Below are 14,142 nucleotides of genomic sequence, written 5' to 3'. Positions count from 1 at the left end.
TCAGACCTCAGCTATTAGAGCTGTTTTTCAGAGCAATCTTTTATTAGACAACCTTGTCAACTTTCCAATAATTAGATATCTTTATTAACTATGTTAAACAAACAGCAAAGGAAAGTAATAGCAGTTTAAATCATTTTCATTTTAATTAAGGAATGGGTAGAGCATACTTAGTGAGAAGCACTCCCTGATGTACCATTACACTGTGATTGCCAGACCTCTTTGACTGGGTTTTTGACCCATTCTAATGAAATGCTTTTCCAATTAGGCTCAGTGAACTAATCTGTCCTTTTCAGGTTTGGTTTTTCTTGTTTAATAGCAGCAGGTTGGAAACTCGATCTCAGTGTTTCAAGGAACCTGGAGGATTAATAAATGTGTATGTAAGCAAAGTGCTGCCAAACCCCCACCATGCAATTCCTGCCCACTCACTTCGTATTTCATAATGGAAGCACCAGAACCATTGCAGGAGCCCTGTGCAAGGCCCAGGGATTGTAATTACCAAGAAGCATTTTTCAAGGTTTCCAAATTTTTAAAAGTCAATTACAAGCCTTTCTCAGAGAGAGGAACTGAACAAATGTTTTAAGAACCCAAAAACATCAACAAAAACTTAAGCCCAACCTGAAATTTGCTTATGGAGCCTTGACGACATTCATCGCCTGCTTCCCCTTCCTGACTGATAAATACACCAGTGCCCAGTTTATGACCATGTACTATTTTCTGAGAGAAAAAAGACATTTCCTAAATCCACTATTATTTTAATTTATGTTATGCATTATCTCCACCGGGTGATGCAGTGAAAAAAAGCAATTCTACAGGCAATCTAACACTCCGATCCCACAGACACACTTGGGTTTAGTTTTGTAATTCCAAGTTGGGTTATGGGAACATTGACATACAGATTTGTACCTTGCTACTTCAGTGGTGCTAAATTCTTTGCTGGTTTTTGTGCTTATTATAAATTATACATCTAAAGTGCAACTTCCCTGACAGAACAGCACTTAAAGTATTAGGACCAGTGGGCATTTTAAAGCATTATAAAAATACAGTCTAAGAGTTTACCCACACCATTATCATTTAAACACTTATCCTTTTAAAAAAAAATCTAACATTTTATTTCCAGTCCTAGACATTCCAAGCTGGGTAGTCAGAATGTTTAGTTGTTTATGATTCCTTAGAAACAATACCAAAGACAAACAGTTATCAGAACCAGAGTTTATTAAAATTGCTACAATTACAGTACACATTGAATAACCCACCAACAATCAGTGATCAGAAAGTGTCTTGGAAATCTCCAACTTAACCCTTGAAAAAGCACTACTAAGTTTCCTAGTAAAAGCTTTTGTTGAAAAAAATAATCACAAACAATGTAAAGTTTCATAGGGTAAACATTTATTAAGCAAAATTTTTAGTCTGCTGATGGATACAAGATTCACCTTCCCACAGGGAAAAAGGATGGGAGAGTGGAATTCCTTATGAAGGAGAAAAAGCAGTGTATAACACTGGAGGGTGAAAAATACATGTTTGGTTTTCTCTCAAGCATTCTGGCTGAACAAATACAGAATTTTATCACACTTTGACTTCTTTGACGTGGCACCCATCCTCCTGCTGGTGAGGCACACAACCTTCCACACTGCAGCAGCTCTCAAAAGTTGGTGCTGCCTGGGCATCTGTGCCACCACTGAAACAGGGGAAAGGCCTCAGCTCAGCAGGAGAGGAAGGGAGCAAACATCACCTTCACACTTTTTGTTCCTTCTCTCTCTTTCTAATTTTTTTTTCATTTTTCTTTTTGAGTTTAAACAAGAGTTACTCAGGTAATCACTGAGTCAAAAGTAATCAACACCCTGTATGTGCTCAGCCAGTACTCAGCCATCTCTTAGCCTGAGAGACAGCAGAAATCACCTGCCAAAGACTTGATAAAATTTACTGTTTGACCTGAGCCTTGAGATCACTTGGACAGGTGGCTGCTCTATTAAGATATTCCCATCTGGGATAGCAATGTGAAATGCAGCCATCTGCTTGCAGAGCTGTTTAAGCACATATATCCATTCCTCCTGACTGCCAGGCTCTGAGAGAACACAACAGGACTCAGGAAACACAGCTCAGCACCACAGGCATGGAATACTCCTTGTGCACTATAAAATCATCGTGGAAAGGCACAGAAAAGAGATGCAGGACAGAGCATGACCCAACAGTCCCTAGCAATTCCCCAAATGAGGAAGAATTAAAGCTTGCTGTAAAACAAATAGCCAAGGCAACAGCAAGGCCTGTGTGTAACTGAGGGCAGTTGTAGTTATTTGATTTGTTAGTTACTCTGATAACATTTTTATTTCACAACCAATGTGACACTTCTATCAGGTACTGTGATTTCTTATTATCATAAAACAAACACACCATGGCATTCTGCAGAACAGCAGCATTGAGATAAAGAAACACCACATTTCCAAGTGCTCAAACATTCTGTGTGCCTTTCTGATACCCACGTGGAGAATCAGGCAACAGAGAGAAATACCTTTTTGTTCTACTCTTCTTTTAAAGCATTGTTTAGAAAACCTGATTTCAGTTTTTAAAACTTAGCCTTGTCCAAAGGACTTAAAAGGAGTTCTGGAGGATCTGTTCTGCTACGAATCAGGCTGTCTCAAAAGTGACCTGACACATTCATTCCAGAAAATGATCCAGCTGCCTCAAATTTGGCACCAAAAGTATGACCATTGAGATCAGATAGTCTAAAACTTGAATGAAAGACCCAGGAATCTCAAAAGTTCTTCATACAACCACGAGATCACAATTCTCATAGGGAATAAAAAAGAAGTGCATTTTTTGGTCATAATTTCACATTGCTATTGTTAATTTTTATCGGTAACTACAGATAAAATCTAAGAATCCTGCATGTCCTTCTTTTGACAGCTCCACAATAGAGATGTGACAAATTTGCAAGACAAGGAAATATTTCAATGTAAGAAAACTTCTGTATGAGACTCTCAAAGTCCTTTATGAATAGGTGTCATTATCTCTGTATAGGGGGGAGTTAGGCAGAACTATTTTGAAGATCTTTTCTAAGCTGTCCAAGCTAAAATGGCCCATTTGGCTTTGCTGACTCAGCTTTGCCCTCTGGAATTATTGGATAGTGATGCTCCCAAACAGGCCATGTTAGCCATGTCATTTTCAAGTGAAGAAAACAATGCTTTGCAGACTCTTATGAAGGGGTTTTTTGCCTTATATTTGTTCACAATGCAATGCCAGCACATCAAGAGCAGGTCCAAAGTTACACTGAGTGGCAGGTGTCTTGTTGCAGCAATGGCATCCAAAGTGTACCTCAAGCAGAGGGATTCACTGGACAGTTCAAACAGACAGATGCAGCTTACATTATGCACTAGGTAAGGAGACAAAAGTGGTTTTTAATCCTTGTAGGTATAGCTGGAATCACCCTTGAACATTATCAACCAGCAGAACGCCTGACTCCTTCATTGTGAGAGCAGTTAAACAGATTAATTCCATAGAAATACTTAGAAATGCAGTAATTCTAATGACTTAGAAATGGTTATTCTGCATGCAAGCCCTGTGGAAAGTCTGTGCAAACATCTCTGTGGCTCCCTGGGAGCCTGGTTAGCAACACTTCACCAGTTCCACCGTGCCGAGAGGGAAAGGGAATGGGAATCTCTCACCTTTTGATGCTTCTGCCCCAGCAGAAGTATCCAGGCATGCCATGCTGCAGGGAGTATGCAGCCTTCCATGGTGCTTGACAGAACCATGTTCCATTTGTATTGTTCTACCACATGGTTAGATCAAGCACAAAGGAAAACCCCATGGACAGCCAGAGTCAGAGTTAGGCAGCGCCAAAGAGAGAGGAGCGTTCAGAGGAAGCAGCATGGAGAAGCACAAGCTGAAGGTTCACGGAGAGCTGCTCTCCACTCCACCCATGCAAAAAGGTGCTGGATACAAGAGGTCATCCTTTATGCTACTGCAGGAACACCCTGGAGCACAATTGGGGTTAGTGAACACGAACAGAGCCCGGGCGAGTTCAGAGACAGAGCTGGCACGACAGAAAACACGACCAGAGGAGTGCTCACTGCTCCTTCCAGAGAGCACCTGCAGCTCCCACAACACACTGAGTGCCCAAGCTACCCTGCTTTTTATTACTTACTCTCTCCTGGTGTCTCCTTTCAGTAAAAATGCCATTTAGGTTTGCTGCATTTATTTAAATGCAACTGGAGAAATACCGCAGCCCGTGCTAATAACAGCAGATTCTGAGCTGATGGCCAAGCTCTGGCCTTAAATGCTCCCCGAGTGCCCTTTGAGCCTGATTTCAGCTCCCAGAGGCCCCTCATGTTGGTGGCACTTACACTGACAATCTGGAATTGCCACTGCTTTTCTTTTCTTTTCTTTTTTTTTTGGTTTCCTCTGCACTTTCCAGCAGAGTAGAACACACATGTTACTGCAGACACAGACAGCATTTTGTTATTCTGTCTCTGAGCACATTTGTTGGGTTTTGTACATCACTCTCTGATGGAAGCTGAGCGTTCCCTATTTCTGACATCCTGAATTATTTCAAACAGCTTTGCTCTTGTAACTCATTCCTGCAACCCTGACATATAAAGCAGAACATTCAGTTCAGGCTTGACTGCTCCCATGGAATAAAGCTCTCCCTGGCTCCACTGTCTGCAGAGCTGTGCCAGTGGACAATGATTTTGAAAGTCACATCTCAAATGCTTACAGGATTTCCAGATAAGAGAGAGAGAGTGGCTGTCCTCTGCAACTGCTCAGAGTTCTGCTGGACTTCAGGGAAGGTCAGTGCTGGTGCTTTTAAATACAAATCACTTTCCTTAGTAAGGGGTTTGCCCAAAGAACAAAGTCAGCACCAAGCAGATTATTCATTACCCACATGGAGAACAAGGCAAGTGCTTGAGCAGAGATGACAGATAATACAGCAGGGGTCTGTGCTTCCCCACTTTGCCATGACCCAGCTCTGCTGTGCAGAAAAGCCATCACTGAGTTACTTGGGAACTTCAGGAAATAAATCAGCACAGTGTTAACTTAGCCACTCCACACCGTGGGTTTGGTTCAGCAATGAAAGTAAGGTAATTTGATTTTTCAGTCTAAGAAATAAACTGACATAAACTGAAGCAGTTTTTTAGGGGAACCTAACACAAATCTCCAATCTTCACAAGCTGCCAAACTAGCCAGAGTCTAAATTGATAAAAACATTAGATTATTAATTTTCTTCTGTGACTCATGCAATGTGGCACAAAACCACGTTAATTTTCTCGCCCGATTAATTCAAAATATGCATAACCCTGGAATCCACACCTCATTTACTTAGAAATTATATCTATAACTAGCATTCCTGCCAATAATTTTGTATGGCTCCAGTGAAGAAGGATGTAGAATCCTATATCCTTATTCCTACACTGCTTTAATAAAGCAGAAATACTGGCCTGGGCTCTTCAAACAAATGAATCCACAGTACTCTGTTAAACAATGACAAGTAACAGTTCATATCTTCCAAAGACTTTTATATTATACACAGATTTACAGTATTAAGTGGGATATCTGTAATAAACTCAGCCATTTCAGTGTCAATGAACTCTTTCAGTCCTACTAGAATCAAATGCAGTCTGAGCTCTGCAAACACCCTCCTGAGAAACCCCATGAGAATATTCTGAACAAGTCTCTATTCCTTTGCTGCACTAATTAAACACCACTTACAATAACTGCCTAAACTAATCATCAACTGCAATGAATGAGAGGTACCAGCACACAAAGAAATCTGTCAAAATCCTAATTTATGTCCCTAGAATACAGGAGAGCAGAAATACCAGGAAAGCACACTATTTTATAAATTACATTTAAATAAATTCCATAAGCCTTTTGGATATACATAAGATCATCCTGCATAAATGTCTGCAAAAAAGAAATTGAAAAGTGAAATACATCTCCAGCTATGTGCCAGTTTCCATGAAAACCCCTCCCTTTAGACACTTTACACACAAGCAGCATTGTTTGGTTTGCTCTTGGTGTTCATTCACTTCTTGTAATCCACATTCTGTTGATCAGTCACTGAACCTGCAGTTTGTAAAGAATTTATACACAGGACCCTATTTTTAACTGTCCCATCAGGCTGCAACACCCAGGGGAGCAGCAGTCTCAGAACAGTCAGATGAAATATTTGCTGTCCAGCTGCAGCACCAACACCCTGGCACTGGTTTTTAGCTGATGAGTTCTTTTCATGGCAGCACCTCCCCAGTTATTTTCTGTGTCCCACTCAAGTGACCACCACACACACAAAAAGTGCTGCCTTGGCACCCCTGGTGATGCTCAGCTTAACCTCAGCACATGGAATGGCAATGTCAGAGGAGAGCAAACTTTGTCCCAGTGTAATTTCTGAGGTTAAAAGAGCCATCAATCACTCAGAACCACTTTCTGACATGGTTCATTGTCACAGACACATTTTATGAAAAATCCTTTCCTTAGGATTTTTCCTCCTGAGAAGCTGAGAGGCCTCAGAAATGATATGTAACCAATGGTTATCTGCTGCTGTGGAATGCAACAGGTGCATCTGGGATTGGGCTCATGTGGTTGTTTCTAATTAATGGCCAATCACAGTCAGCTGGCTCAGACTCTCTGGTCAGTCACCAGATTTTATTATCATTCCATTTTCCTTTCCTTTCCTTTCCTTTCCTTTCCTTTCCTTTCCTTTCCTTTCCTTTCCTTTCCTTTCCTTTCCTTTCCTTTCCTTTCCTTTCCTTTCCTTTCCTTTCCTTTCCTTTCCTGCCTTCTGATGAAATTCTTTTTCTCTATTCTTTTAGTATAGTCTTACTATATAATTTCCTTTTAATATAATATATATCATAAAACAATAAATCAGCCTTCTGAAACATGGAGTCAAGGTTCCTGTCTCTTCCCTCATCCTGGGACCCCTGTGAACACCACCACAATTAATTAAGAGGACAATTCAGATCTCAAGGGAGGAATCTACACAGCCCTGCACTCTGCCTACACGGGGAATCCAGGATAACTGTGATATTTGGATACCTGTGGATTCATCTGTGACTCAATAGTCATCCCTCCCTCTTCCCAGTGCCTCCACTGTAATTGCAAATAAGGATGGTGGGTAACAAAGCTCTTCAGATATTTTGCTTTTTTGAAGACTACTTCAACTCAAAAATAAAATGAGGCAGAGCCTAAAATAAACTTCCTAACTGAAACATGTCAGCTTACTTTCTTATTAAGAACCAGACTCTCTGCCAAACAGACCCACCTGGTTTATGTGGAGCTTGTGCTTCCTTGAGTGAAATGCTTTCCATTCTTTCCCCCACTGCAGAGCCAGAACCCTTCCCCATCGTGCTCTGCACAGGCTAATGGAGCCTCAGAGTAACTGACTCAAATTTTAGCACAAAGATCTGAACTGCTGTCAAAGATGCACAGAAAAGGGAGTTCTATAATCAGTACAGTCAAATCAATTTAACAACAGCAACACTTGCACAGTACAAGGGAACCCAGCTCCATTACTATTAGTCATAGCAGTTGTGTTGTGTTCTCTAATGACTTCAGCTTCAGGAAGAATCCATGCAAACCAAAGCCCAAATATACTCAGTTTCAGTGTACCATGAAAAATTCATATTCCTAATTACAAATTCAGTGTAGCATCTAATCTGCAGGTGATTTACTGGTGTTAAACAACCTTCCATTCAGATAAGAATAATTCTTATGCACCACAGACATATCTTCAGTTTTGGTATATTCAGAGGGTTTCTCAGGTAGTTCTGCTGAGTCTTTGTGTCTTTCAGGGAGAAAAAAAGGATACAACACACAGAATTTAACTGAATAAAACCAAAACATACAAAACAACCCCAAACCAAACCAAACCAGACCACAGAGAAATCTGAATGCAGCTTCTCAAATCATAACCAGTGTTTTCTATCCCTTTCCCTTACAGCAGTGCAAAGCCATGGTGAGAAAAGTGCTGGAGCTTGGCCTCAGATGAGATTTCCCCCCAACATGAGCAGTTCTGGAGCATCCAGGGCAAACCCAGAGGCTCTCAGGGCTTGGGGCTTGCTCAGGAGCTGCTGGAGCCCCAAAATCCTGGCCAGGATCATCACAGCCCCAAAATCATGTCCCTGCAGCACTGCAACAAGGCAGTGGAGCAGGTGGAGACCTGTGCTTTCCCTCAAGCAGACAATGCTGAGGGCAGGAGCATGAGCCCATGGTCTGTAAATGACTATTTGCTTATTAAAAATGAAAGGAATTTGCGAAGTTGTCATCAGAGTGATGGGCAAATTACAGGAACAACTGCAGAGTGTTTCAATCAGATAAATTATGTAAGCTCTGAGTTAAATTCACCTGCCTTTCATGACTTAAACACTGGTTGAGGATAGCAACGCATTGCAGCTTTCAGTTTGAGAGCTCAAAACTCTTAAATGTGTTTACACATCACTAGGAGCAGAGCAGGGGATAACCCAAGGAGTCCTAGGGACAATAATGTGTGAATGGCCACAGACAAAGAGTCCTGACATGCAGCCTGTGCTCCCCTGACTCCAGCCGTGGCAGTTCTGTGCTTCTAAATGTGCAACAATGCAGAGAAGAGAGGAGGAGAGTTGAGGTGATTACAAGAAACAGCAAGTCTGTTCCAAAGCAGACAGGTAACCTGAGGAAGGTGAGTGTGTGTGTGAAGACAGAGACTGGAAAAGAACATAAAGAATTAGGAGAAAAGCTGCAATTAGTGAGAAGAGGTTTCATCAAATGCTTTGAAAATTACGAGTGAACAAAAAGCAGCTACATTGCCATGCAATAATTGTGAATAACATGAGAGAAATGACACTAGCCCTAAAGATGCCATTTTTGGACCCAAATGTACCCAAAAGGCTGCCTTTGCTTTGGGTTGGGTTAAGAAGAAGTAGTGTCCAAAAAGGAGAGAATAATGCTGGCAGATGGTTCATTTTCCTCCTCCTGCTCTCCCCTGTCCTTTTGATTGTATAGCACTGTCTGGAACTGAAGCAACTAATTAAAGACAGTTAGACACAATGCATGCAGGAGGAAGCAATGAGACAGGCTCACTTCAGAGTATTTCCAATAGCAATCTTCTTGATAAAAGTCTTATTTCTAAGAATTAGAAGATAAAGAGCTTTTGTGATGTGATGTTTGTAGAAACACATTGCTTTGATCATTATCAGAGATAGTTTGTGTCAGTACAGCAGGTGGAACTTTCATCGCTTTTGAAATGCACAATATACTGAAAAATGCAAACATATCACAGGGAGAAATAGATATACAGCTGAATGCAAAGGCAATTCTTTCCAAAAGCTATTTCATACACAGTGTCACACAGCAATCAAGGAACCTGCCAAGTCTTGAAGTGACAATAAGCTACCACAGAGACAACACAATCTGCTCATGGATTCATTTCCCTTACTCCTAAAGCCCAGTGCTGCCTTAGAAAACAAAACTGCTCTGTAGTGAACTTAATCAAATGCTTCTGGGCAGGATATTTGTGCTGATCTTTTCCCCCTTATTCACATTAAGAATGGGAGCCTCCAGTGACCTCAGGCTGCCAAGCACCATTGGATCCTTAGGTGGTCAGAGTGGGCAGATGTAGCCAAAAAGAAAATGATCATCAGAATTTCACTGTTGCCACTAAAAATGACAGTATTTCCCTTTTCAAAACAGAAGAGAGGGAGAATTAGACACAGCCTGTACTTATGATTTTTCTTTCAAGAAAACATCTCAGATTTTTTAGTCTCAGATTGTATAGCTGTGGGGACACGGTTGGGCAAGGGGGAGATTTGTTATTATTGTGGTGCACTGCATCAAATGGAAATCTAAAAATCACAGAAAATAGTATCTATTGCAATCTGAAGTTTAAACATATTTGATGGTATATTCAAAAGCTTTGCCTGTCTCACAGCCCTGGGCAAAAATATGTCCTGTTCCCTGCTGTTCCTTCATTTCATGCTATAATGCTTCCAATTCTCCTTTTAAAAAGAATTATGTACATTATCTACCTGTTGCACAGAAGCTCCTTCCTATGGCCACTCATAACCTTTGCAGATGTTGCTCCATTGTCATCAGTAAAAGCTCGAGTCATTAGGTTTTGTGGGGAAATAGCATCTGCAAAAAGTGCCTCAATTGAAAGAACTGGTCAATTGAGAAAAGAAAGTGAGTACTTCAGGCAGGATGCTATTGAACCTATATAGTGGGGACCTGCAATGAAAACTGAAGGAAAGAGTGTGCAGAATGAAGTTTTGTAGCTCTGTCTTCACAGTTTCATTTAATTATCAAATACAGTTCTACTTAGCCCGTCTGCTTCTGTGTCCTCTTGACATTTCCTTCTTGATGCTCCTCTGCCACTTCAGACTGATGAAACTTCAAACATCTCAGCTTTTCTCCCCTGTTCCTGCTAACCACTCCTCTCTTCTGTTCTTAGAGAAAAAGCACTTCCCTTTCTTCCCTTAATTTACTGAACAGTCACATTTTTTCTTTCTCATAAAAGGTCCTTTCTGACAGTTCCCTTTATGATCACAGAATCATGGAATAGTTTGGGTTGGAAGGGACCTTAAAGATCATCCAGTCCCACCCCCTGCCATGGGCAGGGACACCTTCCACTATCCCAGGCTGCTCCAAGCCCCATCCAGCCTGGCCTGGGACACTGCCAGGGATCCAGGGGCAGCCACAGCCCAAATCCAAATCCAAATCAACCATTTTACAGTTTAAAGCCATTCCCCCTTTCCTGTCACTACGTGCCCTTGTCAAAAGGAACGTGGAGGACACACAGACTTCAGGACAACCCCAGAATTTTATGACTTTAAAAACTGTCCTTTCCCTGATTTTAAAGTATTAAGCTCTCCTAGGCTTAACTACTCCTGGGTGCAATCCTGACACTGCCTGAGTAGCTCTGCTCCCACAGAGCCCAAACTTTCTGTGCATCCTTGTCTCTTCTCAAATGTCAAAGACTGTGTGAGGATAAAATCCCTCACATTCCCTGTGTTTTCCCCTCAAAAAACAACTTTCTGACCATTGACACGTACTAGATATAATACATAAACTACATGAAATAGAAGGATCCTGAAAAAAGAACCATTTGAGAAAGAGATGAACATTTACAAAAGAATTTAAATGAAAAATTGTTTTCTCATACACTGAGCAGGAGATGTAAAAACTAGAACAGAGAATTCCAAAGACAGTGAGGACATTGACAAGTTACTAAGCCTTGCCATCCCAGTGGGATTGTGTCATCCCTGGATGACACAAAGCACTGCCCAATGCTCTAAAAGAAGATTCATACCTCATGGACATTTCTGCAGAGAGACGTGCTGGGTTAGATCCTGGGATGAAACATATTCCTCAAAATGAAAACATGGAAAATTCCTGCTAAATGCCAAGCTTGAAGCAGCCATGATTCAAAGGGACAAGTTGAGCAGAACAGGTGCCAAGGATGTCTGTTCCCTGGATTGATTTACAAGCTAAGATTTTCTAAACCATTAGATGTTCCCTGTCTCATGTGAGCAGACAGCAAGTCGAGTTCAATGTATCTCATCACCATCTGGAAACTCTACAGGCAAGGATCTCTTCTCTAGTGAGCTTTTGAACAGCATTAGTTTTCATCCAGCTGAAATCTTTGTTCTGAAGCTGCTCAATCCCTGCTCTCCTCCTTCATAAGTCAGGTTTATGCTTTTTCCATGTGGTTTTGATATAGATGTAGAGCTGGAGACCCAGGGAAAAACAGCCTAATGCCTCAAGGAAAGGACCCCCAAGAAAAGAACTCACACAAAATATTATTCTCAGCATCACCAGGTACTGAGTTCTGCAATTCTTAGCTATGACCTCTCCTAAATGGTGTCAGCTGGTGTTTGCCTTCTCCAATCTCCTGTACCTTTGCTCAAAGCATGCATGCACACACATAACATTAATTCCTCTAGCCCATTAATAAAAGCAGAAGAAAATAACAATGGCAAATTGGGTACAGGTTTATACAGATCTGTTTCTGCAGGCTGCTTTCCTGACTAAGTTATATTTATGCATTTTCATTTCCAGTTTATTTAAATATGAATATTACTGGCTAATTGCATTGTTACTATGATGGACACAATCCAAAAAACCTAGATAAAATATGTCATAATTTCAGGCCTGATTATAAATGTTGTGGCTTGACTCACAAAGGACTGAAGACCTTAACAAGCCTGCCCAAGAGAAGCTGACTGCAAATGAAGTTATCTTTATTTTCTTTCCCCCATAAAGGGAAGGTTTAGCTCAGCGTGTTGCTCACAGTGATGCACAAAGCACAACGGCTTGTTTTGGGCTGCTGCCACTCAGCTTCATGCTGCATCCCCATCTACAGCCATTCATCTTTTACCACCAGGAACACAATTAATCATGTTGCTTTTCAGAGGAAAAAAAGAAAAATCGTAGTAATTTTCATAGAAAACACCGCAAGGTACTCCATCAATAACAGTCATTTTTCTCCTCAGTACACACTAATAGATTTGCTTACCGAAACCTGCTTGTCTTTACAGTATACAAAAATGCAGTAATCCAAAATAGATATCACCAATAGAACCAGTAGGAAAAACACATGAAGAAGCAGTCATTGCTTAGTTGTGCTGTGTAAGGCAAGAAATATTCTTTTACTGACAGCTGAACCATAAATAAAGAACAGACAGGATTAAGAAAAAGCTGTTTATGTTACTTTGGAGGTTAATTTCAGGTGGAAACATTTTTCTGTTTCATTCACAACACAAAACCTTTGCCTAAATTATTATGCACTTTTTGATTCAAAGCTTGCTGAAACCAAAAATCTTACCAACTTTGATGGCAATTTTACTGGAGTTAGTGTGTGTTGCTTATGGATGTAAGGAAAATGAATGCATGAAAGCACGTGCATTGATGTCATTCCCTCACCCAGATTCACTCCCATCCCAGATCAGAAATGCTCACTGCCAGTTGTACAAAAACCTCTCATACTGTTCCCAGCCTTTTAGATGTGAGAACTAAACTTGAGCTCAGCTCTCATTAGGTCAGTAAGAGCTCTGCTTGAATACAACTGACAATCCTGTCAAAATATAACATTTCCCATATAGATTGTCATTGTTTTGCTTAAATATTTCATAATTTAGTATCTTTTTACGAATATATGTCACAAGCTTTTATCTTTTTTTTTTGTTTTTAAGAGAAGACAGCTATAGACTGTTTTTTTTTTTCTTTCCCTTTTTTTTTTTAATCCATAAGGTAATTGCCTTTCTGTCGAACTAACCGAATTTGCCCAAATTCAATTTCCAAAGCTGCTCCCTAATATCCATTACAGCAAACACTGTGGGGCAGATTGGATTAGCGGGCTCTCTGGACCCGCTCCTCCCCGCGCGGGGAGCGCAGCAGAGCCAGGATAAATGAATTATTACCTGAGCAGCGGAACTTCTTGCTCTTGATCTGGCTGATGCGTTTGTTGGCAAGGCGACGGGGATTGCTGCAGCGCGCGCCGCTCGTCTCGATGGGATTGTCCTGCAGGTAATCAGCCAGCCACTTCAGATGGCAGTCGCACACAAATGGGTTCTGAGCTAAATGGCTGCGAGAAGGATGGCATGTTTAATCACCACTGACCTGGGACACCCTGCTCCTGCATTGTTGTTTTCTTTGTTGTTGTTGTTTTTGGTTTTTTCCCCCCCACCGAAGCTGAAGAGTGGAGTAATTGAATCGGCTCTTGGAAAAAAAAAAACCACCCCAGGCCCAGTGGAAGCTGCACAGAGCCGCTCGTGAACGGCAGAATTCCGTGAGCGCTCACATCTTCAGCAAGTCCTCCTTGCAGAGCAAACAAAAATTAAGACAGCAAAGCCCCCTTTAAGGGACACAGACCTGCTGCTGTCTCCCAAATGGGAGAATTCTGTGAGTGCAGCAAGTCCTCCACAAAGGAAACAAAAATTAAGACAGCAAAGCCCCCTTTAAGGGACACAGACCTGCTGCTGTCTCCCAAATGGGAGAATTCTGTGAGCGCTCACATCTTCAGCAAGTCCTCCTTGCAGAGGAAACAAAAATTAAGACAGCAAATCTCCCTTTAAAGGACAAGACCTGCTGCTGTCTCCCAGGTCCCACAGTCTCTCCTGAGAGCTTGATGTTTTGCTTCTTGAGAGAAATGCACCTTACCTGAAGATCATTTTGTATCCT

The 14,142-nt window shown here is 41.3% G+C and overlaps 1 protein-coding gene across 3 annotated transcripts in view; it reads right to left on the bottom strand.

Moving 5' to 3' along the window:
* Positions 1 to 14,142, bottom strand: part of SLIT3 (slit guidance ligand 3) — a 494,398-nt gene that overhangs the window by 121,262 nt on the left and 358,994 nt on the right. For all 3 annotated transcript variants that reach the window (XM_071443101.1, XM_071443102.1, XM_071443103.1), the window contains one exon: positions 13,383 to 13,546. In XM_071443101.1, the coding sequence (XP_071299202.1) occupies positions 13,383 to 13,546 (164 nt within the window). The remainder of the gene's footprint in view (positions 1 to 13,382; positions 13,547 to 14,142) is intronic.

Source organism: Agelaius tricolor, unplaced genomic scaffold, assembly GCF_023055355.1.
Source record: "Agelaius tricolor isolate 1412-34295 unplaced genomic scaffold, bAgeTri1.0.p SCAF_18, whole genome shotgun sequence".
Lineage (NCBI taxonomy): Eukaryota > Metazoa > Chordata > Aves > Passeriformes > Icteridae > Agelaius > Agelaius tricolor.
Note: the sequence above shows the minus strand (reverse complement) of the source record. Positions and strands in the feature narration are given on the sequence as shown.